The sequence below is a fragment of the Calonectris borealis genome, chromosome 3 (assembly GCF_964195595.1).
Source record: "Calonectris borealis chromosome 3, bCalBor7.hap1.2, whole genome shotgun sequence".
In the NCBI taxonomy this organism is placed as follows: domain Eukaryota; kingdom Metazoa; phylum Chordata; class Aves; order Procellariiformes; family Procellariidae; genus Calonectris; species Calonectris borealis.
In genome coordinates this window covers 46,609,510-46,636,601 of record NC_134314.1, presented here as the reverse complement: position 1 = coordinate 46,636,601, position 27,092 = coordinate 46,609,510, and the positions used below count along the sequence as shown (strand labels likewise).

Sequence of the window (27,092 nt, the reverse complement as noted above, 5' to 3'; positions counted from 1 at the left end):
TGTATGCTATATTGTGCTATATAAATAATATATTCATATTATTTCTTATATTTATTATTTATTATATTTTTATTTATTTATTATATATTTATATTATTTATTATTTATATTATAAAAATGCATGTGTATGTATAATGTATTTTTTAAAATTATTAATATATCAGTTGTGACTGGGGGATAAATTTCACCTTTTTGCACCAGCCTGCGGTTTATATAAACTTGATTCCTTAAAGTTGTATATTCTAAGTAAATGAAGCACATTTCACGTCATCTGAAAAACTTGCTTTTCTGTTACATAATCTTGAGCAGTGCGCCTTTCAGAACGTACAGTGGGAGGCTGCAGTTTCTTTGAACTCGCTGTTCTCAGTTGTAGTTGAGGTTTGTTTCCATATGCTTGCATCTTCATAACTGGATTTTTATACCTAATACTGGGGAAAGATTATTGAACCCAGTCAGCTCACACTTAGCCTCTGAGAGGGTGGCAGGCTTGACTTTAAAAAAATAAATCTGTGCTTTACTTCTGCTTCTACATACAAAGTAAGGTTTGTCTTTTTGTACCAATAAGTAGGTGAAAAGGGTATCGCAGTCACCTTGTACTGCTGAAGAGCAGTCTAGATCAACAGATGAATACAATGGTTAGAAGTCGTGATCTAAGTTTATAAGCTGGAGGAGTAAGAAAGTGCTATTAGGATAGCATACTTTTTTCATATTTTAAGATGGATGATTTCCTCCTTTTTATTTTAAAAGCCTAGAAATAATATGTATGGATTCCTTAATAAAAGGCCGAACTAGCTAAACTTTTGGTTTCCTTAATATTGCTGTCTCTCTCTGAGTGTTTTAAGATTTATGCGTAAAAAGATAGCTGTATGGAGAGTGACTGAGTGGTGGCCTGTGACCTCTGTCTTCCTAGTGCAGGAAGCCAGATGTCAGTTTGGGGGCATCTCCACGGGGCTGTTTACAGAAATACAAATCTAGAGTAAAGAAGCTGATCCTATACATCCAAAATATCAAAGAATACTAAGCGCAGGGTCTCATTTGTAGCGGCGTTTAGGAAAGGCAGAAGATTTCTAATATACAATACAGCATCTTCTAACATACACTGGCTTCTGCCTGTATTACCTAATAACTCGGGGACCAGATGGAATTGTTTCCTGGGTTAGATTTGACCATCAGTTGCCATTTGGATCACTTTGGGTTTCCGGATGCAGTTTTATTCCCTAAGTTAATTCAGGAACTGATGGCCCACATCAAAAGGCCTTTTTTTGGCTAAAAATGTTGTATGCCAGTTATTTTTTCTGGGTTCAACTTAAAATGGGAAGGGGAGATAAACTTGGCCAGTGATGCAAAGGATCCTAGGTTGAATAGAAATAACTAAAACTTTTTTAAAGTTGGAAACCTCTGGAAAATGCTCTGAGGGTCTGAATTTCTTTATTTTGCTTTATGAAATCTTGGCCTGATACTGATTATGTTACTTTCAAGAAATGTATTTTTAATTCTTCTGTTGTCGTCTTACCATGTTTACCGTATTTGCTGACTACCAAGCTTACATACAATCTCAACTGACATTAACTTTTTGTTTTTTAAGAACTTCACCATCTATCTGTATTAAATGCTGTGGTCTTAATTTTTGAGCTGAGTGTTAAGCAAAGAATTATCTACAAGTCTCCTTTTTATGCTATTCCTCCCTTCCTTGGAATTCATTGGCTATAAAACCTGTTAAAAACAAGGGAAAATATAAATTGCTTGTACTAGTTAGCATTTAGGACTAATCTAAGTTATCCTTGGAAAATGCCATAAACCCGATATTTCCTTTCAAAAAACGAACTATAGCAGAAGGTAGTCTTCTAAGACTTTTTTGGGTAATGAAGCCTACAAAACATACAGGTACAGCCAACGTTGTTCTGAGGTTGAGAGGCCACTCACGCACTGTGTGGGAAATACAACTTCTTCAGACCAGCCAGTGATTACTCAAACCCAGATGAACGGGGCTGGAAGGAAGGTAGGAAGCGTAGGTACTGCTAGAGGAGTGTGGTAGGAAGGAGAAGGGGAGAATCAGGTGTGTCAAAAGGTTGCAGGAGGAAAAAGTATGTGTGTGTAGATGAATTTGGGAGTTCTGGTGTCCAGGGTACTCGTTTGAGAACTTCGTCTTAAACCACTGAAACATGAAATAACATCAAGGACTTCTAAAAGTGTCTGGGTTGTACACTTTTTCTCAACCAGGAGGACAACTTTTCTAGAATTATAAAAAAAGGAAGTAAGAAATTGTTTGGTAGATAGTTGGTGTGATGGCATTAATTATAAGTATTATGAAAGGTGCTTGGAAATTTGGTTTTGCCAAAAGTAACAGTATGGAAATGATTGACATACTGCTCCAAATTAATTGCATTTTTCTTTTGTGTACTTTTTTTTTCAGAAGAAAAGCTACAAAATGAAAAAGTTTCAAAAGAGATGAATGAATTTATCAACAAAGAACAAAACAGTAACTCAGCATCACAGGAGGCAAAAGAACTCGAAGCAGATACGGTTCATGAAAAGAAAAGATCTCCAAATGCAATCGCACCTGATCTAGAACTCAAAAAAGAGGGTAAAGAGAGGACAGGAAGGAGTGGGTCAAGAAGCTCCAGCAGCGGTAGCACTAGCAGCAATAGCAGAAGCAGTAGCAGTAGCAGCACTGTATCTAGTTCATCCTATAGCACTAGCTCAGGTAGTAGTCGCAGCTCTTCGCGTTCGTCCTCTCCTAAAAGGAAGAAGAGACACAGTCGCAGTAGGACGCCTTCACATAAAGTTAGGCGCAGTAGAAGCAGGAGTTACTCCCACAGAAACAGGAGAGAGAGGAGTAGGAGCAGGGAGAAGATGAGGGAAAGGAGAAGATCTAGTAGAAATCGCAGTGCTGAAAGAGGGGAGAGGCGAAGAAATCGGAGTCCTTCGAGAGAGAGAAGCTGGGATAGACGTAGAAGTAGTAGCCGTTCAAGAGACAGGCGAGCTAACCGCGCGAGCCGCAGCAGAAGCAGGGACAGACGTAAAACTGAAGACCAGCGTAGAAGCCCTACTGGAAATAGGCACAAACATAAAAGTGAGGGTAAAGATCAAGAAAGGAAGAAGGAGCAGGGCGGAGGTGTAGATAAAGACAGGAAAAAGAACAGAGAAAGGGAAAGAGATCAGGAAAAAAGAAAAGATAAGCCCAAAAAAGAGGATAAAGAAAGTAAGGCTGGCAATCATGACGACAGTAGATTAAAGAGAAAAAGAGACAGCGAAAGAACTTTCTCTCGTGGTGATTCAATATGTGTAAAAATAATCAGACAGGATTCCAGACAAGAAAGCAAAAAAATTTCTACCAAAGATAGCAAAAAACGGTCAGGCTCCGAATCTAGTGTGAGGAGTAGTTCTGAATCACCAGGAAGCAGTAAAGAAAAGAAAGCTAAGAAATCGAAGCATATTCGGTCATGCTCCATGGAGAAATCTCAAAGGTCTGGTAAGAAGGCAAGCCGCAAACACAAGTCTAAGTCACGATCAAGGTAGTATACTTTTTAAGTATTTTGTATGACTTCTTTTTATTTTTTGATATTCGTCTTCATGTGTACGGCATATGAACTTTTTTTTAATAAAGTATGGTATTTATTAAATTTTTTGTCTTAGGCAAAAGTAACTTTGGAAAATCTTTTAAAACTATTAATTACTAAGCCTAAAGTGTGTGTGGGTTTGGGGGTCTTTTATTTTTTCCAGTTAACTTTTCCCCCCTTTTCCTTTATTTTTCAGATCAACGACTCCTCTTCGTCGTAAACGCTGAGGAATTTATGGCACCAGTGCTATGACGTTTAAAAATTCCATGAGTTATAAAAGGCTTGTCTCATTATAGAGGCACATTGTGGCTATGTAGGTGAAACCAGAATCCTTTTTTTATCTGTAAATAGGTGTATTTTTTCCAAATGCTGCTCAGAATTAAATACCTAATAGGATTTCTTTGTATTACATTTTTTCAAGAACGGTAGTGCTTATTAAGAATATCAAACAGGCCATTCTCTTTCAGCTGTAATGTTCTTAAAATTACTATTGAATGTACTGTGATGTCAATAAAGCTCTTTAGTTCATTTTTTGTTTAAAATTCTTGCACCCGAATTTTGTGTTAAATTGTAGAAAGAACTTTCTTAAAAAAAAAAAAAAAAAAAAAGAAAAAGGCAGCTTTTTTGGGTATAACATATTTTTAAAGTACTTGAAAAAGATTTTAACGTAAAACACTTGTCAAAATACGTAATCCATGGACATGATGAGATTAATCTATTGGGGGTGTGTGGAAGAACAAAGAAAAGACATCTTATTTTTTCTTTAGATATGTGTAATAGATTTTTAATAACCTTTTTATTTGGACTAGCAAGTAATATATGCTGTGTGTGTAAAATATGGGTCACTGTAATACAAGCTATACTTAAACAGACTGAATCCCATTAGGAATATGTGCGACTAACTGATCTTGTGTGACAGTGTTAAGCTCTGGAACTATATTCCTCACCCAGTTTTCACAGAGAACTTTCTGGATGTTCAGGGATATTACAGGAACAAGACTCAGTATTTTAGATGTTTTTACGGAATAGATTTATAAATGGCACTTAGTACGCATTAGAAAACTGACAATAGGTTAACTTTACATTTTGGCACATCCATTAAATGTGTAGTAAACATTAAAGCTGGTTATTTTTGTTAGTGTTTTGAGAATTGTGATTCCTGTAAATCTAATACATTGATTACACAGCAATGTAACTAAATTTTTGGTTTTAATATCACCATAAAGTGAAAGAGGTCACTGATTACCTCCTTCTTCAGGAAATGAACTATTGCTGTTAGTAACAAGAGTGTGAAATAATACTTAAAAAAACCCAAACCCAAAACACCCCTCCCCCCCCCCCCCAACAATACACAACTCTAGGCCAGTGACTGTTACAGAAGAACATTAATTCAGGAAAAGATTGGAGATCTGTCCTAGAAGGTCTAGTACAATACCAATCGTGAAAAAGATAAAAGGCTTAACATCAAAGTAAGATCTCTTTGATGGCTGTATCTTCTAAGAAAAAATATACTAGTACAGGCAACTTGCAAAGCATGTCTTCATGAACAGATTAATCCATTTAACTAAAATTAGAATTCAGCTATGCAGCATTTTTGCCAGTGTAATTTTTTTCATAAATTAGATGCAGAAGTAAACTGCTTCAGTGCAAAAAATCACATTTTAACTATACATTTATTAAGCAAGCTCGTGACTGGTGAATACATGCATGTTTATCAAAACACGGTTACAGATAAATAAATAGTTAATCAGTTATAAATAACATACCCCCCCAATTAAGTCCTTTTACATAGAGTAAGCAGTCATACCTATTAGCAAAATAAGGCATAATTTGCAACACACTAATTTTACTTGCATTGGTATGGATATAAATAATGATGTATTGATCCAATCTCAGTACACTATTAGCTCTTGGTAAAAGTGAGGATTTTTGAAAAGTAGGTAGCATAACAGTTCAGATGTCTTAGAAGGATGTCTTTTGAGAGAGAGAGAAAGAAACTAGAATTAAGTTTAAGAAAAGTATTGAGGAATACAGTTTCCATGATGTATTGAATTTGATTTTCAGTTCAGATTTTATATTCTTTGTCAAATAATAAAAAATATTGTGTATGAAAAGCTTTATATACTCTGCCAACAACTGGAATTCTGCCACTTCCTGTAAATATGAAAATTATTTTTTCGACACAAATGCACTTATATGGGTAGTGACTGTATGCCAATAAAAAGAGCATACGATCTCTGTATTTAACTGTTTCAGAAATCTTACTAAACAGCATACTCAGCACACCAGTAATTAAAAATGCATCGGTACTATGTCAGCTTCACATATATTAGACGACTTCGTGTTTTAGTAGCTCCCCTATGAATGTTTTTCAATGGTAAAGGCTAAAATAACATCCAGTCTTTAATTCCATACATCCATACAATTCCATGAAGTGATCTTAAATTAAAACATGTGCAAATATATACAAAATGGGAATGTATCATTTTGCAAAAGTCTAAATTGGGTTGTTGCTCTATTTTACATTTTAAAATAAACACTGCAAAAATATTTCCGTGCACTGCAGGAGAGCAAGACATACAATTCTGAATGTCATGCAGCAACATGGCATTCGGAGGCAGTTCCCGTGAAAATTTTTTTTAATAAATAAGGGATGGTGTGGAATCAAGTGAAAAATGGTTTCCATGCAAATTGTTTTGAAGATGAATACCACAAAACCAATGTGAGTATGTACCCCAAGGTACCCGTTAACGCCATCTAAGAACAGGAACCGGCTGTGGCCATGGATAGGCCAAAAAAGAGTAGTTGGGTAAAATACTCTTAACTTTAAAGATTGAGCAACTACACACTTTTTGAAATATGGCATAATAACTGGCTTGGGAAAAAAATCTGTTGTTATTTGTGTCTTTGAGGCCCTGTCTTGTGGGAGAGGTTGGAGTCTAGGCTGCTGCTTTTAACTGCTGTCATCTTAAAGTCTGTGTTTAATAACAGAAAAATGGAATAGCTACCTCTAGTTTAAAACCAGCTTACCCTGTTCAGTAAAATACTTGCCAGTGTGCATGTATTTAATTGCTTGTTACTAAATTTTGTAAAATCACAAATATAAAAGCAATGGCAACGTAAGGATTGGCTCGCTCGCTCCGGATTTTGCGTTTGCTTTGCTAAATAAATGAAAAGTAATAAATTAATTTGCATAAGTAATATGCAGCAGCACACTCTGAAGGAAGGCTTAGTTTTGTGTCTTTAGGATACCGTGTGTCTTAGCATAAAGGATTTCTTTGAGCTCTGTTTTTTCAGTAGCTCTGAGGTGTTATTAACAACTCGTAAGTCCACTGCACCGTGAGCTTTCCTAGGTGGGAAGTAGGTGAGTAGAGAAGTGGTGCACATACACGCTAAAGCAAGTTTGCCATATATTTAATTGCTACAGAGACAAGCTTCTTTGAGACCTTTCAGTAGTCCTTATTTAGCTTTTTACAAAAAAAAAAAATCCAAACTTTAACTACTAGATGAATTACACTGTATTTACAGGAGACCTGCAAATAGGCAGATTTCAAGCAGTGCGGGTTGTGGCACCGAGCAAGGTCAGTTAATAAAACAGACTGGCATTAGATAGAGGGAAGAGTGAGTCAACCATGACTGACAAGCTACTACTCCTCCAATCCTCCTGCTGCCTGCAGGGTGCTCCTGTCCCGGGCTCCGTCCAGGCCGTGCCTCCCGCCTGCGGATGCCAGCGTGCGCACGGCCGGGCAGGGACCCGGGAAGCACGGGAGCGCTGCCAGCTGCCGCTTTCATGGCTCCCCCCGCCTTGCCCCGCACCGCTCCCTTCCAGCCAGCTCTGGTTTTCACGGGACTTTCTCACGAGACCTGCAGCTCAATACAGTGTCAGAAAACGATTCTTTTTAAAAACTGGCTTAATTTTTCACCATTTAAGCGTCTTAAACTAGCTCACTGTGGGGATCTGAAAACGCCGAAGCCCGCCAAGGGGAAAGAGGAGGGGAAGAAGAGCCCCCGCGTATCTGTCAGCTCTGAACCGCCAGAGCTGCTCGCTGCGTGTGCGGATTCAAACCCCTTGTCAGAGCCTCGGCGCAGGGCCCCGGGCGGCAGTGCCTGGGCGAGGGAGCGGGGAAGGCAGCCCCGTCCCTCCTGGGCCGCAGGCCGGACTTCGCCTGCAAACCGTGGCACGGCAGCCTCTGCAACAGGCAGCAACCCAGCTTGGACGGTTCCCAAGAGGAAGCGCTCGGGAGTTTTGTCTCAAGCCCGGCCATCTTGGGGGCCCCCGAGCTCGTACTGCGGGCTGCTGGGTATCGCTTCTCTCCCGTGCCTCCCCTCTCCCAGAAGCGAGGAGTCTTGCAATTTGGGCCCTTCCCTGCAACTCCGGTGTGCTACTTGCTAGTAAGAGAGACTGAAAGCTGATAGCTAATCACAGAACAAGCCTCTGCTAAAGGAGTGTTTTCTTCTTCCAAGACATACAAGGATCAGGCCCACGTGCAGGAGTCGGGGCATAAATGTAAATAAAATCACTGTTAATTTTCAGCAGAGCTGCCCGGCGCAGCCATGGCGACAGGTGCCACGGCGCACCCGCGGGACAAGGCGGGTTGGCAGGTGCGCAGGCCGGGGCTTGCAGGCAGGAAGGGCGCCAAGCCTGCTCTATCGGCAGCCTTACGGTGCAAAATGGGTCTGGACACCGCAGTGCTTTGCTGCTGTGAAGGGAAAGGTAAATAAAGCGGTTTTTCCTGCTTCTTGTACCGCATCTTCTCAAGCTGGAATCTTTTTTTTTAAAAAAAAACAAGCTTGAACAAGTGCTTGTAATGGTCTGTCCAGCGTTCTGTTTTGTTTCCCTTGCATTTTATAGAGCAAATATTAATAAAATTTTAATAATACTATAAGTATCTGTAAATAGATCTTACAAAACATTCTAAACGGCGGCGTTGCCCGGGGAGGAGAGGCCCCGCGGGGCGGCAGCGCCTCGCCCCAGCCGCTGCTGGCTTCCCCCAGACGCTGCTGGCTTCCCCCGCGGCCGTTCCTGCCGCACCCCGTGGTGAAGCCTCACGAGGTCTGAGGCAGGAGCAGCCGCTGCCTCGGGCGGCGGTAGGAGAGCCGCCCGGCACCGCCGGGCTGCCAGGCCGTTGGCGGAGGCCGAGGGCCGGGCCGGGCCGGGCCGGGCCGGGCCGGGCCCCAGCGCCGGGCGGAACCAACCTTCTCGGCGCCCGCCCCGAGAGGCAGCCGGCACCGTGTCGCCGCCGCACGCCCGGCGCTGGGAGCGGAGCGGGGCGAGGCGGGGCGAGCGCAGCGCTTCGGCGGCGGCCGCGACGATGTGGGGCGGCGGCGGCGGCGGGGCGGCCCGCGGTCTCACCCGCGGTCTCACCCGCGCCCTCGGGCGCCGACGGGCGGTGGCCGCGCTGCTGCCGGCTGCGGGCGGTGAGCAGACGGGCGGGCGGGCGGGAGGGAGGGCCCCGGCCCGGCGCGGTGCCCGCGGGCGGCGGGGCCTGGCCGGCCCGCGTCGCCCCCCGCGGCTGAGGTGGCCTAACGGGGTGTCGCGTCACCAGCCCCCTCACAGGGCCCAGCAGACCTCCCGCCGGCTTCCACCTGGCGCTTGTTTCTGGCAGACCCTGGCGGCGTCTCCCCGGCCCCGCCGGCAGGCCTGGGCTCGGCGTCCCGGCCGCTGCCTGCCCCCTTCTGTCCCCGGCCCCGCGGGCGCCCGGCTGCCTGGCCTGGCCACCGGCGGTCTGCTGGGCGACAGCACTGCCGCTCTTCTCCCGCGGCAGTGGCGAGTGCGTGCGGCTGCTCGCACCGGCCTTTCTGCCCGGTTGCACCGCGTTCGTGCTCGCAGTCGTGCTGCTTGTGCTGCTCTGTAAGCCAGCCTAACGCCAAGCCAGCCTAACGCCAGGCCTCACGGGCTCTCCGTACGTCCAACAGACCTCTCCCAAGGGAGATGTCTTTCCCCCTGCCACTTCCTTTGGCCCCCGTGCAGCCCTGCAGCGTGATTGTATTCCCGGAGGTATCTGTAGCTCTCTCCATCACTCACTGCGGCTTAAAATCATCATCAGGGGGCCGTTACTCTGGGGGCAATGAGGTATTGCTGTGGTTTGGGGATTGTTGGAGACCAGGCGGCAGCTGGATCACGAGTGAGTGCATGTTAACACCTGGAGAGCCGAGCCGTACGTTGGCAAAGCAGGCGTGGAGAACAGTTTTTAAGATGGGTGTCCTTGGCCTGTCTCTGCACCGTCCGTGAGGTTTTTCTTACTGGTGTTTCCTTACCAACTCATACGATACAAAATGAGCGTGCAGACATACATTTCTTACTCCAATACGTCATGAAATAGGAATCGGCGCCCCAGTGTTGATACAGTGTTGATAACTCTAAGTGTGTGTGTGTATGCACAACTTGTGGTCAGAGTAAACATTTTGGTGAAATTCTCACTAACTGAAGCATTTCAGCTGCATGAAAAGTTCCTTTTCATTCAGGCTCTGAAAAATGTCATTGTACATATTTTGAGAAGTAATGGGATGGTAAGCTAGCATACACTCTTTTATTTAATCCCCATGCACTCCCTAAGTACAATAGTGAGCAAATGTGTAAAGATTTGCACAGTTAGTATTGTTGTTCTAGAGCACCATTGTTAAACTAGGGTTTTTCCGTGTGAGCTCTTATAAAGCTGGTGTTTTCCATTTGGTTGCCTTTCTTTTATTTATGCAGATGACCATGCTGATCTGTCTTTTCAGACAGGCCTGAGAGGCACCCTTCAGAACTACAACTGGAAAATACAGCTGAAAACCAGTAGTACTCTGCCTGTCTCTCTGACTGAAATACAATGCAGAACGTAAGTACTGTATCTAAAATAATCCTATGTGACAAGGCCTATAATTTTCTGTAACAATTTAATTTAACTTTGTGACACTGTCACATGAAGTAATTTTTAAATCTCGCAAATGTTTAAATGTTTGATGTGGCCTATGTTTGTTTTACTAATTAATAACTTAAAAATTACAGGTGTGCAGCCATCTGTTTTGGAAGATATACATACAGTGCATAAAATCTGTTTGGTTTTAATCAAGTATAACTAGACTCTCTAAAGGAACAAGTTTTATCTTTTTTCTTTTTTTTTTTTCATTTTCTGATGCAGAATTTGTTTTTCCCATATTTCAGCTGACATGAAATATCGGTATTAGTTTCATGACAGCTTTCATTATTTAGGCTCACCATGAAGAGACACTTCAGTGCTTCACACTCATCAGTGGATTCAAAGGAAATGAAAAAATTCCAGCTCCTCGCACATAAGTGGTGGGATGAAGAAGGAGAATATTCAGCCCTTCATTCTATGAATGATATTAGAGTGCCATTTATTAGGTATGATTTTAAAGACTTTTTTTTAATATATGTACTATTTCTGCATAACCTCAGAAAACACTGTAAAAGAAAAACGATTATCAATACTTAAGATAACTGCATATTGCATCTACTAAAACCACCTTGCATATTTGCCCTAATCACATCCCTTTTCTTTCAGAGATACTCTGTTGAACATGAGTAGAAATTATCATCTAGGAAACCCACTTTCTGGAGTAAAGATTCTCGATGTTGGCTGTGGTGGTGGACTGCTAAGTGAGGTAAGAAACTGTGCTGCAATTTCTCTTTTTAAAAAGCGTACAATGTTTTTGAAGTGTTTTACCGTTACACCGTTTAATTTCTAATCCTCCAAGGAGGAGCTTTTATCTTCTATGATATATTAGTTACCAAATGTTTTGGAGTGCAGTGCATTCTACAAACCTCATAGAATATTTGGTTTGTGTAGTGGTGGTAGTTTACAGAAAAGGAGGGAATTGGTAATGAGAAATTCTAAAATCTTGGGGTTCATCAGAAAAACAAGATTTCAAACACTGTAAAGAAAAGGAGAGGGGAAGAATGATGTAAAAGTCTTCTAGCTTTCTTCTGGGCCGTCGCAGTATGGCAACTTTTTTTTCTTCCCCCTGCCCCCCCCCCTTTTTTTTTTTAATTTGAACCCTAGGCAAGAATACTTTAATCATGGCAATCCTCGTTACCAAAGAAGTATTTCCAATTATAAACCTGTTCTTAAACGTTCATTTCTTTGAGTTGCTTATCTTCAGGTTTTTATATGGGGGTGGGGATTCTTGCCTTTGCTTTGATTTCATGGGAAAAGCATGGAATAATGTCAAACACCTGAGACATACCTACTGTCTGTCAGGAGAGATTCTCCTGGTGCAGGGGCTGATGTTACAGCTGCTTCCCAAGGAGTCTACACAAACCTGGGGCTGAGAAGTAACTATTTGTGGTGGAACCCTTTGGCCACACAGGCTCTGAACAGTGCTATATCCTATCAATAGACTAGGGATGGTTTGCAAATTTAGGATTACAGATCTGGCTGAGTTACTCTGGGAACTTCATCACCATCTGAAATGAGGTGTTACAAAAGGACTTGAATCTCTCCCCATGTTTTTTTTTTCTTTTCTTGTTTTATTCTGAGCAAAATCCTGTAGTCTTGCAAGAGCCTGCTCTCCAACAAGGCTGGCAAAACTGTGTGCTGCTTCACCTTCTCAGGGTGAACAACTGGTGAATTTTGGGTTGGAATAACATATGTGTGGTCAAATTCTGCAGCCTGTTTCAGTTTCAAAAGAGGTGATGGCTGAGGTGTTAACCCATGAGTAAGAAGACACTGGAGAAACTTGAGTGACAGCCAAGCCTGATGCTATCCTAGTAAACATCAGTGTTTAGTTCTCAGCAGTGAGAAAGTCCCAGAGATAATCATATATTAAGTAACCATTAAAAAGATATGAGTATTTACCATTACAGGTGAATGTTGAAGAAAGTAATGACAGTAATTAAATACGGCATTGTTTTCCCCCCTTTAAGTAATGTGTTGATTTTCCCCCTTTGTTTTTTCTCTATCGGAGGGTAATAGTGGAGGAAATCTTTATTTGGTGTAACAAAATGGATTCAGAGCAATTTATTCTAAAAGGCAATTTAAATGTGTCTATTCCAGTATATAATTTTCTTTGTTTTAATAAACATTTCAAATAAAACTGCTGGATTAGAGCTCATAATTTACTGTTGTTTGTCTTGTTCTCTGGTAGTTGTTTTCTGCATCGTGTATGTACATTGCAAAGTTACAGACACTAAATGGTTTTCATGCAGAGAATAAATTATACTCTGTATTATTAGCCTCTAGGTAGACTGGGAGCTTTGGTTACTGGAATTGATCCTCTGGAGGACAACATTAGAACAGCAGATCAACACAAGTCATTTGATCCAGTCCTGGCCAAGAGAATACAGTACAAGTCCAGTTCACTGGAGGAGATTGTGGAAGAGTGTATGGAAACCTTTGATGTAATCGTAGCTTCTGAAGTAGTGGAGCATGTGGCTGACCTTGAAATGTTTATCAGGTGTTGCTCTCAGGTGTTAAAGGTAAGAGAGTTTTTGCTTTCATTATTGGGAATGTTTATTCTCTTTTATTATTACGGCTTTCATTTGAAGGAATGTGAAAACACCTACATCTGCATTCATTTCTCCACCTTGAAGTCTGAACTGTGCTCCAGAGGTGACTTCCTTTCTCCTCCATGATGCAAGTACATCTTCCCAACTTCAGTAACTAAAGTTAGAGGAAATTTATTTCTCCAACGCTGCCTTAGAAAAGTGTTATTGGCATTACCTAGCATTGCAGTGTTGCTTTGCATCAAGACCTTAAGAAATCTGGTTGCATCTGATTTCACCTAGGTGAGAGAAAAAGTGGCAGTGCTGCTGTTGATGGACAGCTATGGCTCAGACTGCATTCAAACTGACTGTAATGATGTTTCTGACTCACAAGATTCTATTCCAGCACTAGCATCACATCAGATGTGCTCTTGGATTGCCTTTAGAGGGTCATAGTTATGTTTGGAGATAATCAGGTGTTGTTTTATTCCTCTTGATATTATTTCATTTGTAAAGAAGGATGGTAGGCCCAGTACACAAGCAGCAGCTTTCCTTTAATCATTTGATTTATCTTTCTGGTCATCAGAAGGAATATAGATTATTTGAATGGAACGCTTAACTAATTTTCAGCCTGCTGGGGACATAGAAATTATTCTTTATTTCTACCAAACAGTCTCTTAAGTACTTAGAATTCATTTCTGGTTTTGTTTTTTGACCCTGTAATCACTAAAACAAGCATGGCATTCAGCAGTCTCAAAAATTAGACTTTATTGCACATTTTACTTTGGTTTTAATTAAAAAAAGTGTTTCTTTTTACAATAGGTATTGTATATACCTTAATACCTTTGTTTATCCATTTCCTGGGCAATGTTACGTTATAAGTGACTTTGCTAGATTTTTTTTTTCGGCAAGGAAATGGTTGTCAGACCATCCAAGACTTTGATTATGTTGACTGTTTTGATTATGTTATGATGAGCATGTAGACTTGTAGATAGACAAACTATGTGTTTTAACGAGATTAAATTTACAATTTTTAGGAAAAAAAAAATATTCTTCTAATGGAACATTTTAATCTTTGAATTAGCCTGAAGGTTCTTTATTCATTACTACAATCAATAAAACGCAGTTGTCCTATGTCCTGGGAATTGTGGTTGCAGAAAAAATAATAGGCATTGTACCGGAAGGAACACATGAGTGGGAGAAGTTTGTTCCCCCCGAAGAGCTGGAGCGTCTCTTGGAATCAAGTAAGTTCCAGGCCAGATGATGGGAATGCAGAGAGAGATTCAAATGCTCCCTGTAGAAATGGCAGGGGGGTAAGATAGGTGGGGTGAGTGCTAACAACAATACACAGCCTTTCCTGTGTGAGTTACCAGTCATGAGAGTGTCATTTCTGGTTTAAAGACACTACTGCTTACTGGATTTTGCATAAAGTAAATAAACTAAGCGGAGTCCTAAGAATGCAGAGATTACTCAAACAAAATCACTGTTACAGGTGCCCCACTGTTTGATAGCCTAAGCGAAAATGCCAAGGTTTTCCATCCTGTTCTGGTGGCAGAATGTACGCTCTGAAGTGGTTCATATCCTCTAGGTCAAGTTTGAGAAAATAACTGTATTGGCACTGCTGCCCCTGCATTGTTTGTCGTCTTCCCCTTGGGAGCAGGCATTTTTATTTTTGGTTGCTGCTCCATGTTCTTTATTCATGTTATATTACTAAAATATTTCTTTAAAAATGTGAAGATGAAACCTACCACAAATTCATTAGTCAGTATGGTACTGATTTGAAGAAATAATAAATTGCCCTGGTTTGATTGCTTTTAAAATAGACGAAGTGCTGAGCTGGGAAGAGTTCTGCCCATTGCCCTCCTTCCCTGCAGATGTTTTAAAACCCTCTCACCGAATATTTCACTTTGCTTTAGTTCACTGTAAAGAAGCTGAAGTATGAGTTGAGCTATTCTCTTGGCAAGGTCTTCTGGCAGTGATGCAGTAAGGAACATGACTAATACTAGTTCACATGCTGGTCGTTCTTTCCGTTCTCCCTTCAAAAGGAGAAGCAAGTGCAGTGGAGAGGTTTGTTTTGATAAGGTGTTTGTTTTCTGCCTTCCCTCATGTATCCTGCTGGGACACAGCAGAGCCATGCAGTGAACTGGGAGCTGCTCAGCAGGGAGTGCTAAACCACTCTTTACTTGCATTCCGTCCTTCATGGCATTCTTCTGCCTCTTATATTTTCCATTCCTAAGGGGAATCTGCAGAATCCTTCCAAAGATACGCTTTGATTTTCATTTTGAAGTGTGTGATGTCAATCTGAAGAATGTCTCCACCTACAGAAAACGTTACCAGTCGCCCAAATGTGTTGTGAAGTTGGGGTTTCTAGCACACCGCTTTGCAGTGGCTCACCGTATAGCGAGCTGATGGTATGTGGCCTGGCACAGAGCTATCGCTGCTACTGCCAATAGCAGGGCCCGCTGTCACCAGTGCTGCCAGTGGCGATGCCTGTTGCCACCACTTGCGGTGGTGTCTGACAAAGGCCAGCTTGTGAAGCAATGCTCCCCAGCTCGGAGGAAGAAGCGTGTTTCAGACTTGCTGTTCTAAAGGGTTTGATGTTGCAGTGGTTTTTACAATATTTAAGAACATCAGTTGCTTTATGCCTTCTTTCTTTTCTAGATGGCTTTTCAGTCAAGACTGTGAATGGGATGTTGTACAATCCCCTTTCGGGGTCGTGGAGCTGGATGGAAAGCACAAGCATTAACTATGCGATGCACGCTGTGAAATCTGGGGCTCAGGGACAGTCAAGCCCAACAGACGCCCTGTCAGAGATGGAAAGTGAACAGCCCTTAGCCACAGCTGGCACCACCATGTGACTGTCGGAGATGTGTGGTGATGGACTGCCACCAGGAACAGAAAAGAAGGTTTTACCCAGATGGACATAATAAAACCTTTTGTAACAACAAGCTTGCTGTTTGCATTAATAATGCTTATGCTAGTTTTTGCCAAATATTTTAGGGCAGTCTCAGAAAAAAACAAGTGCCCATTATCTCGGGAATCATTTAGGATGGAAATGAGCAAAGCTTTTAAAGAGTATTTTTATAAGAAAATAGTTTCAAATGTTGGACAGGGAAATGCAAATTATTCTGTCAGTAGCTTGGAGGAAGCTCTTCTATGTGATGGCATTTTCAGTCCTACCGGAAAACTCATATCTCCATAGAATAAATGTAGAATGAGTTTAAAACCACAGTAGTGTATGATAAATAAAATGCCTTAGATATTTAAGTTACTCAACTGAGTCAGTTAATATAGAAACAAGTGTTTGTGGTTTTTAAGTGTTTCATATATTTATGCCTTCTCCCTGAGGAAAAAAAAAAAAAAAGAGCAGCAAACCTTTTCTGTTGGGTCACGCCACTCCTACAGTTGATGTGAGCTAGCTGTGCAGTGGTGGAAGAAGAGTCTCCTAGACCAGAGTGCCTCAGCTGTCAGAAGCCTCTTCACCGTCAAGGTACTTGTATGTGTGCCTGTTATTTCAACTTTCTCCTACCTGAATAACAGGAAGTAAAGCTGCAGATAAAATTTCACTAAGCAACGAGAGCTTTATGCTAGAAAAATGATACATCAGGAGTCTGTCCTCAAATTGAAGTGCCATACCTATTTGGTCTTAAAGTCCTAGTGCCAGGTTAAGGAAAAGTTTTGATCTACAGTGAAACAGAACTTTCTAAATAAAATGTCCTGTGTGTGTCCATGGCTGTATCTCTTTCCTTCTCTCCTCTTCTCTTCCTCTCAGCTTGTATACAGGTAGGAATGTGGGCTGGCTGTATTTTTCTAACTTACAGTTTACAGTGATGAAAATTAAACTTTTTGGAGATTTTTTTTGTTGCTGTTGTTACTTGTGCATTTTTCCTGCTGTAGATGTTTGGTGGGCTAAATTATTGTATTACACATTGCATTCTTGTGGCTTTGCTACATCTACATATTGCCTTGGGATCTAAGTTTCATGATAGATCTGATGATGCACAGAAGAATATAATTAATTTATAATGGAAATAACAGTAATTCATAGGTATAAGACTGAAAAGGGTTATCTAATGTGATCACTTCCATGACAGTAAATTCTGCTTTGTAATACCTGTTTGGGCTGTAGCTTGGCTTTGGGAAGAAGGTTCATCTTCATGTAAAAAGTTCAGTTATGGAGAAGCCACTCTGTCGATAAGTAAATTGTTCCAAAAGTTCATCAGTTGAAGTGGTCTAACCTCAGATCCCAGCCAGTGATGTCTTAACATCTTGGTTTTTTTTTTAGGTTAATGACCTAAGATGGTATCAGCTGTCTCTGTCTTGTAAATGTAGTTAGTGTAGTTTTGAGTCGTCACCCCTGAATTTTCTTTTAAATAAATGGACTGAGATAATCTCTACAGCTTTTAGCATTACCGTGTAAGTTTCTGACTTTGTATAAAATTTTGTGGTAAATGTCATTTCTGAAGCATGACAGTGGAAATGGATGCAGCATTTCAGTAATGATCTCACTAATGCTGTTTGCAGGAGGAACACTGTCGTTCTCCTGCCTGGGAGTCTCTGCTCCGTTGGTCACGCATGCAAAAGGGTTCAGGAGAGGAGTGACACTGGGAAAAACATGGAGCCAGAGCAGATAACCAATGGTCTTTGTTCCTAACAGTGTGTTGAGGCATGTAAGTGAGTTCCCTTAGCCAAGTAATCAACTTCTATCTAAATTACTACAACCGTATGACTGACTGTTTCAAATTTTACCATCAGTGAATTGAAAGAAACAGTATCTGAAAAGCACTGAGACGTGGACAGATTCCTGGGGTAGCTCACTAGAAACATTCCCCAAGGGGGACAGTCCCCCCCTTCACCTATTTATTTGGAGACCTATCAGGTGAAATAAAACTAAGGTGGATAGAACAGCTGATTTCTGTTTGCTTTAAAAGTCCTAAATCCAGACGTTTGCGTAGCTACCTGTTATCCTGTCTTTTTCATCCTTTCTTCCCACTTGCTTGTATTTTCTTATTAAACTGTGAGCAGCCTGGGGAAGGAACTGTTTTTTTTTCACTGCTGTTTCTATTGCACTTAGCACAAAAAGCCTTTGATGCTGCTTGGGTTCTCTGTCCAGGCTCACAAAAGGGCTCACATACCTGATTAACAACATCAGGTTGACATTCAAGCAACAAGCACATGGACCCGATTGTCCATGGATACCCTTGGTTTTGACAAAAACCTTATCGCAAGCACCTGACCTTTTGCTCCTGCGTGTGTTCAGGAACCCTGTCAACCTGGGCGGGTTTAGTGAGTGGTGTGGGCAAAGGAGATCTATCCTCAAGACTCTAGCCCTCAGTTTTCCACTCCTGGTGGAGCATCCTAACTTTTCTGGCTGTATTTCATCCCTCTGGTTAAAACAACCTCCTTTTAAGGTAGAAAGTAAATGATTGAACTAGAGATCATTTTAGTGAGATATCAAACATTGCAAGAATATCCTACACCTTGCGCTTCAGCTGATTTTTTTTTTTTTAATCCTTGCATTATTCATAAATGTGCATCTCTGACACAGTGTAATCAAATTCAGTATTGGGCACTGAATGCATACAACGTATTCATAGTGCAGAAACTTTTTTCTTAAAATCTGTGCATAGGAAACCAATAGAGATTTCACGCTTCTCTTAGCCCAGTTGCTGTGGAAATTTAAGAGGTGCCATTGAAATGGACAGAATTTAAGTCAAATAAACTTGCAAATCTTTGGCTTTCCTGTTGCACATTGTTCATGAGTATGGAGCCATAACTTTGATGTTTACAGGAATAGTGGTGATAGGAGGAAAAAAAAGTAATGTTATGGCACCAGGCAAGCACCTGGGACTAGGGTGAGGAAGAGGGGATTCTTGCCTTGAGATTGGGAAAAAGTCATATTCGGGGCTTATCTTTTTCAGCCTCTGTGTTTATTTGTAGTTGTAGACCCTTAATTCTCTTGTTCCAGCCATTTGTTTCTGCAACACAACAAATCAGAGCAAGGAGCTGGTCTGGCCAAAAAATCCAACAGAGCAAACTATGTTGTTCTGGGTGGTCTCGGCTCTTATGTGGCTCATTGTGTTGTTTTATCTCCCCCATCGGTCCACACAGTTCCAGTCCCAGGCCTTTGCTGAGACTGATGCTTGTCTGAGCTGTAAATCTTTTTTCTTTCTTTTTTTTTTTTTTCTTTTTTTTTTCTCTTGGGGTGCTGGTGGCGGTTGTGCTGTTCAGGGAGCTGAATTTTCCGACTGTCAAGGAGTAGCGCCAGCCAGGAGGTGAGCAGTGGGAGCACATGGCCAGGGAGAGGGTAGGGGCTGAATGGGCTGGCTCACCCTGTCTTGTTGAATGGCACTTTCAGATAATAACTGAAACGCTAATTGCACTCAAGCCCAATTTGAGTAGTATGAGAGCCTCAGAGGAGATTTGCATTTAATTTCCTTTTTAAATAAAAACAGAATTTGAAGTTTCCATGGTGTGTCATTACGGGCGTCTCATTGCCCGTTCTTCCCTGGCGGTCCAGTGACATTTCATGGCCATTTTTACTGAACTTTATGATTCCTTTACATACTTTTCCACAAACACCCTGTGTCAGGTTGCTAGGGAATGGAAAAGAGGAGGGAGAAAGTAGCAGGAACAGAAATGTGTAGTGGCTGTGACTGGAGGTAAGACTAAAAACTATCTTGTAGAAAGTTTTTCTGAAAACAGCTTCTCAACTTCTTGAAATCTCAGCTTTAATTAAAAAAAAAAAAAGCTTATTTTCCACACACTTCTAAGAAATGCCTGGAAGGAATAATTGCATAAATTGCATACAGTCTAGAGGTTCAGAAAGCAAAAGGCTCAGCTTCTGTTATTAGTCAGCCTGATGAAGCAGATTGGAGGAGGAAAAGGGAGACAGAACATGAATCATCACGTCAGGGATTTGAAAGGCACCCAGGAGTACCCGGAATGGGGGACAGCAGTGAAAAGCCAGAAGCTGTAGAAGGAAGAAGAGCGATGCCTGGAAGATAAATGTGATTCCAATGGAGACGAGAAATGTGAAATAATGGTATACAGGGCAGTCAGGTTCAAATGTGCCTTCAAAGAGAAACTACTGATGGTTGGGAGAGTGGCTCTGTGTCACACGGAAGCATAACAGTTCAGGTATTCACAGCCTCCCACTTGTTTTTCCATGTTAACCTCCAGTGCCTCGTTCCAAATGCCTGCACCCTCGCTGACGTCCTGCAAAGGAAAGGTGGAATCCTCTCACTTCAAACTGAATATTGGTCACTTAGTACTCATGGGTAGCTGCCAGCTCCCTCATTCACGGTGCTCACCGAGTTTGTGTAGAGGATCTCTTACCCTGCCTCATGCACATGTATTCTCACTGTACTTTGCATTTAATTTCTTTTTATCAGGAGCATAAGCTAGAGCAAAACTTCCTTACTATCTATCCCAAGATGCCCACAGGTACAAACAATTTGTATCCTAAAACTGCAACACCGTTGACTTGAGTCAGCATTTATTTAATAAAATTACTAACATTATCTTGTTAAAGGGAAAAATGCGGAAGCCCAAATGCATAATATCTCTTCCCCGTCACCTCCCCTTTGAAGTTCTCGAACTGCTCAACGGCACTGCTTCTCGCTTACTGCCTCTGCTGGGCTTTGCGGAGCCCGCGAGGGAGTAGTAACACTTCATGTACAATTATCCTTCAGCACCTCTAAAGCAGACTTTGTGGTTTATTCGGTTCTGTGCTGTCTCAGGATAACTTTCTGTTTTTCCAAATCGGGGTGAGTTTTGTTGCGTTGTCTCCTGCTTCATGATGAGTGACAGAAAAACAGTTCTTTTTATGTAATGCGCTATCTTGCCGTCATAACCACATATTTTCCCCAGCCCCTTTTCCAATGGAAAGCAGAACGCTGCTTTTATAACCCTTTCAAAATCATTTGATTCTTCTTAGACTGAACAGTACTATAAATTTGAAGAAAAATAACATTCTTTTCAGATAATGTTTTTGTGACAAAAATCACCCTGTATTTCCCCTGGTTCCTCCAGGTTATAGGACAAAATTCTAATCATTTAAAGTTTGTGCTAACAGTAGACTTTATTTGTATTGACACATGTCCCATTTTCTTGAAACAATATAAAATGATGTCATGTTTTATCCTAGCCAGAAGGGCTGGGTTTTCATCTAGGGTGTAAAATCACCTGACCCGTCGTGACTTACACATGCATTAATTGCACAGCCACCTCTCAGTGCATTAGGAATTCAGGATGTATACTTTGATCTGCATTTTATTCCCACATGGAGTCACTCCAGAGATATAATCAATATTCACTTTTTCTAAAAAATAAAATTGTTTTCTGCTTAAAAGCATTGTGAAGACCATTAGTGTTCCATTAATAAATCTGAAACCTCTGTTGTGTCCTCATGAGATGTGTTAACTTAAAAAAACCCCAACCCTGAAACAACTTGGAGATTAAACTGCTAATGTTGCCTTGTACAGTAGTTGTATTATAAAAACTTGCAATAATAGCAGATATAGAAGACCTAGTGTTTATTTTCCTGCATTAGAATAAGCACATACAATCTGAACACATATAAAAATGAAAGTAAACAAAACATACAATAAAAAGGAGACCTCAGAAGAATGTATTCAGCTCACATAAATAACTGTGAAAGTTAGCAGATTCACCGTGAACGCCCTCTGATGAAGCATAGCCCCAGCACTGAAACTTGGGGTTTAATTCCCAGCTTTGCCTTCCTGCTGTTGGAGAAGTGGCAGCTCAGAGCCCCTCCTCCCTTGATCCACCTTGAAGTTACGCTTTACAAAAGGGATGGGACCTGGCCACCCTGGGGGATCTTCCCATAAGGGTGGTCCCTGCCCCGCTCCCCAGCTGCAACAGAGCAGGTCCTGGCCTGGATGGGCATGTCAACAGCCACCGAGTGCCTGCCACCGCCGCAGAACCGAGGCATCTGTAGCTTAGATGCACACAAGTGCAGTTGTGCCGAAGTCAGATGGACAGAAAATGCAGTAGAAGATACAAACGCAGACCTCAGAAGGCAGTGACGTCTGCAGGCAAACGAGAATCCACAGGCAAGTAATGGGCAACCACGGCTGTGGCACCTGGGAAGGCTACCAACAGGTTTTAAAATGTTTTGCACCCTCGACAACTGTAACACTGATTGTGTCTGTCCCACACCCAGGGATGTGAAAAACCAGTAAACCCCGATGTTGTTCTCTCTAAACAAAGCAGTGCCAGATTTCCTTTGAATGTCAGAACAAAAGGTGCTCCCGTGTTCATTAACCCCCCCCACCAAATCCTAATAGCGAGACCATCTGACCATCTAGCTCCTTGAGAGCGCAAAGCTTTCGAACTCGGGGACGGTTCCCCGATTGTGGGCTTGCCCGGAGGCATCTGCTCTGCAGCCAGGGAACATGCAACCCTTTGAATTTTGAGTCACCAGAGCAGCATTTCTCAGTACACCACAGTAAGAAAAGTCCTGCCAAAGCTGCCAACAAACGCTGTCTGCTAAGGAGAGAAATGTGTGTGGGGAGGATGAGACCTGGCTCACCCCGCTACGGCTGCTGACAAAGTACCCTGGGGACACCTTGTTTTTTCCTTCTCTAGAGGAAGCGTGGGACCCCAGATGAACCGAGATGCCAGTGTTTCCGAAGCTGTAGTCAGATGAGATGATGTCCCATTGAAAGGACGAGAAAGGGAGGAAGCTACATGGGCTGAAGGACTTCACAGCAGGTAACGGGAGAAACTTCAAATGGCCTGTCTAGACAGGACAGCATTCCTATGCGGGTTGTGCAGCATCTCTCCCTTATTGAATCCTACCTGCAGATAAGAAAAAAGCTTCTGTCTACAGGACTACGTGACAAACACCTTTTTCCAGAACCAAATTCACAATAAACCAAAATCCTGCTATCTGCTATGGTGCTCAGCAGTTTGCCTTCTCAGAGGATGCAGACAGCAGGCCATCGGCTCTGCCGCTGTCTCTCCCATCCGTCTTCACTTCCAGAGCTCTCGGGAGATGAAAGCACGACCTTGGCCTCAGGGACACGGCCTCTGAAGGGGCTCTCCTCTGCCCTGTTTCCACCCCTTCTTGGTCTCCTCCCACTGCCTTCAGCTGGGACTTGCTTTGTAGACAAATGTGTTGCACTGGAATGATCTTCTCATGTTTTATGGTCCTATTGCCCTGGATTGACAGGGTTTGTGCTTACTAATGATACATTGCCCCGTTTTGCAGGGTCTGCCGCAGCTAGCGCTTTTATCTCTGTCATTACCACCTTAGGCTAGTTGCTAGCTAATCTAAGGCAGAGGCATTAAAAAACTTGTTTTCCCACAGAAAACACCTCTTACTTAACAGGGTTATATCTGAAGACTGTATGCATCTTTTGAAAAGAGTAAATATGGTAAGGAAAGGAAATCTGTTCAAGGAAATCTGCAAAATTCACATATATCTCTATTATTAATCAAATATGATCTGAGATGCCCACCAGGTCACAGCAGCATGTACTGCAAATCTTAATTCTTCTGACCAGAGTATGCTGTAAATGGGAGGGGGAGAGCACGTACAAACGGGCAAAGACTGGGAGCCACTGCACCGGGCTATGGCAAGCGATCTGTAGCTGGTTCCCAACGCTGTTCTGCTTCTGACCGAGTTTTACATGAAAGATCTGATTATAAAAGTGTGTAACTGCCCTCATGACCTTATGAGGGTTGTCAGTCATCCAAAAAGCTTGAAATAAAATAAAAACAACTAAAGGATTGTGAGACTGTAGATCTGTCAGTTGAGTATCTTCTTCTTTTATCTTGCTCTGTATTAATAACTGATGGATGTGACCAACAGCAACGAGCTGCCAGCCTGCATATTTCCACATGCAGAAAGCAGGAGGTTTCATGCAAAGTCTTCTTTTTTTTTTTGGCAAAAGCAAGGAACGCTGAGTTATTTACATCATTTGGGGCAGTCTCAGGGTATGAGTCACCTCAGAAAGTGGCTTTGTTTACCAGAAAGTGCAAGGTAAACTCTAGCGAACTGCTGGAATTGCACATAATGTGGACTTAGATATAGGTACTTCTGTATAGCACAGAAGTAGTAGTTTAAATTCTGGATGTTTTCCATTTCCTGTATATTTGTACCTTTGTATGTCATTAAAGTTACCATTAACCCCTCTTCTAAATCCAAACTGAAATGCAGAATGATGGTTTTGCATCTTTATCTTGGCTATTTTATCTGAATAATTAAAAAGATGTGTATATGAAACTCAAGGGGTCCAGAGAGATCATTAATATTACAACAAAACGAATCCTGGCAGCAGTCAGTGATTATTTCAAAAGGATCCTGGAGAGCCTGTCAGCGATGAAAAAGCCTTTTTTCACCCTCTCATAAACTCAGCCCTTGCCACAAACCCCTACTAAATGATGTCTTCTGCAGGCAAGGGCTATTTCAAAGAGAAGGAAAGCATTTCCATACCATCAGAGGATGCCCCGCCAGGACATGAAGCGAGAGCCCTACCTGGGCAGGGGTGTCACTTTGGCTGGGGACAGCCGGTCACCGCGCATGGCCATGGCGAGGCGTTTTTGCTTCAGGCAGAGCAACCCATAAAAAAAACCCGTACCGATTAGCGGAGCTATTAAAAGCTTTGTGCTGCCCAAACTCTGGCCGGTTGGAAGAGAGAGGGCAGCGAGTAGAAGCCATGGGTGCTACCGGTGCGGGAGACAAGCAGAAAATGGGTGGCCCTATTTCTTGAGGCTCTGGGGGAGATTTGGCGCCTGAAGCTCTGCTGTTCAAGCCCAGTTGGCAGCAGTACGGGAAAGCAAAACTCAGGGCAAGGCATTCGGCGTGAGCCCTGATTTTTAAAAAGCTTAGTTAGTTCTCAGCCAAAATACAGACGGGACAGCTTCTGTGGTGGGACTCTGCAAAGACCCACCGCAACCACCGGGCTCAGAGCGCGGTTTTGACACCCACCACCAGCTGCGCAGGCTAACCTCAGGCTTTTTTAAAAGAGATGCAATGAACCCAAAGACATTACAGAAAAAAAAAGATTGATGTAATGCAGATCAAGAGTTTTTATACCAATACGCAGAACCCAGTAATACTAACGAGTTTATTAGTGCCTCCCTGCCCCCAAATCAAACTGCACGCTTCAGCAGAAAAACTTGACTTGCTATATAACAAAGTAGGCTTAGATTTATGTTAACTGGAAAAATCTACGTATTTTATTCTATTATTCTCTCTTCCTTTAGGCAGCCACACTAGAACAGATTACAGATTAAAGTGTACTTTAAGGTATAGATCTTGTTTTGCTCTGCACGATGTATCTGAGGGATAACTCTCCCAGACTGTGCTGCGCTCGGAGTGTGTTTGCAGCCAGACAGGCATGAGAGTGTATATCACTGTTAGCTCTTATTTTCCCCACTCGGAAAAATGAAAAGTGGTAATTTAGCAAAGATGCAGAGCTAGATTCCCACCCTCCCTGAGTGAGCGAGCGAGGTGGCTGTCAGTCCGGCGTGCATCACCTATGAGCTTCTTTGAGGCAAAGGTAAGAAAACCCGAACGTATGCCAGGAACCAGTCCGAGACTGCAGCACCTGTGATGCACAGGAGCAGAAAGCAATACCCACGGCTGGACAAAGTGCTGCGGCTTGGGTTGCTGGGCACTACCGCCGTCTCATAATCCTCTCTAATACAAGTCATTGGTCACAAGCAACGGTGCTGCCTTTGCGAGGCTGTGCACCTTCCCTGGAGGAATGGACGCTGCCTTCTTCCACAGCCAAGGAAAAGGCGGGCTGAGGACACGCTCTTTGCTGTTTTGCCCGCAGATAAGCTTGGCTGCCAGACTGCCAGGCCAAATGGGTTCAGTACCTGCTGGCAGGAGACTTTGGAAGCACGAGGAAGAGAGGCTGGCAGAGCGCTGCTAGCAAGTCAAGAGTGTGGGACAGGTACGAGGGTACAGAACTTGTGTTTTACCCATGTTCTTTATTTGCTGTTCTTAAACTCTGACTACCAAGATGTGACATTCGGACATGCACCTCTTAAATGGTCAAGTCTGGCCAGTGCCATGCAGGTCATAACCAACCTCTTAAAGTCTGGTTTATGAGCAGGATGACAAGGCTGCCAGGGTGCCTGCAGGGATCTGTATCCAACACCCCCCGAGGCACACGGGATCTGCAGGTGGGGCTTCCCGTGCTGTGGCATCACTGTGCGCTGGACCCTTGCAGCCCCTGGGCAACACCGCACCCAGAGCAGCAGTAACACAGCGTGAGGTCCTCCAGAAGGAGGGTGGCAATCTCCTTGCTGAACAGATGTTTAACATCTGACTAAATAATAACCCTGGGGCAACCTGTTTGCCTTTCTGTCTCCCTTGCATCTGTACAGCATCTTAATGCCAGCAAAGGCACAGGCAGGACTACCAACACAAAGCATTGGCTTCCAGAGCATAAATGGTAGTAATGCTTCCTTCCAAACACCAGGTTTGCCTACCTTGTCTGGGGCAGCTCTGGGAGGTGAATGGTTTAATACCTCCTTCCCACTCTTCTCTCCCTCACAAGTCTTCCCTTCTTGTGCTGGCCACTGATTCAAAACACAGGTTTTAGGATAGCTCATTTGCCTCTGAAAGTCAAGCAGTGGCAGCAGCTGGGATGTGGATGCCCAGGACCTTTCTCTGCCCTCACAGAAGCTTAGATCCCATCTGTAAATGGATCCCTCTTATCTGTAACACAGCAAGCAATTCCCTTGCAGTAGCAAAAGCTAAGAGCAGCTCCCAGGCTGTGACAGTCCAGATTTACTAGGCTGTCTGCCACTTGAAACAAATCTTCAGCCTGAGATTTGCAGATGCTGCAGCAGAGAAAAAGTGCTTTTCTTCTTTGTCTCCTCACTGCCCTGTCGTAAGACTTTAACCAAATCTCATGCTGCAAATGATCAGCCGTGGCATGAAGCAGCTGCTGCTCTCACCTTCCACTCTTATTTCATTACCTGTGCGTCATCTGTAGCGTGGAGTGGCCCAAAAGCTGTGAAGAAGGAGCTCAGCCAGCACTTCGCTAAGGATGCGGGCAAAGGAGCGCAGCAGGTTTTGGAGGGAGCAACCTGTTTGTGGAATGAGATTTACCAGGTCC

The 27,092-nt window shown here is 42.8% G+C and overlaps 2 protein-coding genes across 8 annotated transcripts in view; both read left to right on the top strand.

The window, feature by feature from the left end:
- The window catches only part of PNISR (PNN interacting serine and arginine rich protein), a 30,492-nt gene extending 24,292 nt beyond the window's left edge, over window positions 1–6,200 (top strand). For 3 of the 4 annotated variants that reach the window (XM_075145537.1, XM_075145538.1, XM_075145540.1), the window contains 2 exons: window positions 2,414–3,515; window positions 3,757–6,200. In XM_075145537.1, coding sequence (XP_075001638.1) covers window positions 2,414–3,515; window positions 3,757–3,787 — 1,133 coding nt within the window. In that variant the 3' untranslated portion in view covers window positions 3,788–6,200. Of the gene's footprint in view, window positions 1–2,413; window positions 3,600–3,756 lie in introns of those variants that run through there. The other variant, XM_075145539.1, reaches the window with a different exon arrangement.
- A 1,714-nt stretch (window positions 6,201–7,914) lies between these two features.
- On the top strand, window positions 7,915–17,386 carry COQ3 (coenzyme Q3, methyltransferase). Of its 4 annotated transcripts, XR_012672963.1 has the most exons (8): window positions 7,915–8,274; window positions 10,258–10,381; window positions 10,756–10,908; window positions 11,069–11,168; window positions 12,739–12,981; window positions 14,072–14,231; window positions 15,225–15,398; window positions 15,649–17,386. XR_012672963.1 is itself a non-coding variant. In XM_075145553.1 (7 exons), the coding sequence occupies exons 1-7, from the start codon at window positions 8,115–8,117 to the stop codon at window positions 15,843–15,845; spliced, it is 1,137 nt and encodes a 378-aa protein (XP_075001654.1). In that variant the 5' UTR covers window positions 7,931–8,114; the 3' UTR covers window positions 15,846–17,386. The 4 variants fall into 4 exon arrangements, 3 of the variants coding, with proteins under 3 accessions (XP_075001654.1, XP_075001657.1, XP_075001655.1); XM_075145553.1 differs by lacking the exon at window positions 15,225–15,398 and having other exon boundaries at window positions 7,931–8,274; XM_075145556.1 differs by lacking the exons at window positions 7,915–8,274; window positions 15,225–15,398 and adding an exon at window positions 8,809–8,978 and having other exon boundaries at window positions 10,288–10,381; window positions 15,649–16,357.
- Window positions 17,387–27,092: the final 9,706 nt, after the last annotated feature.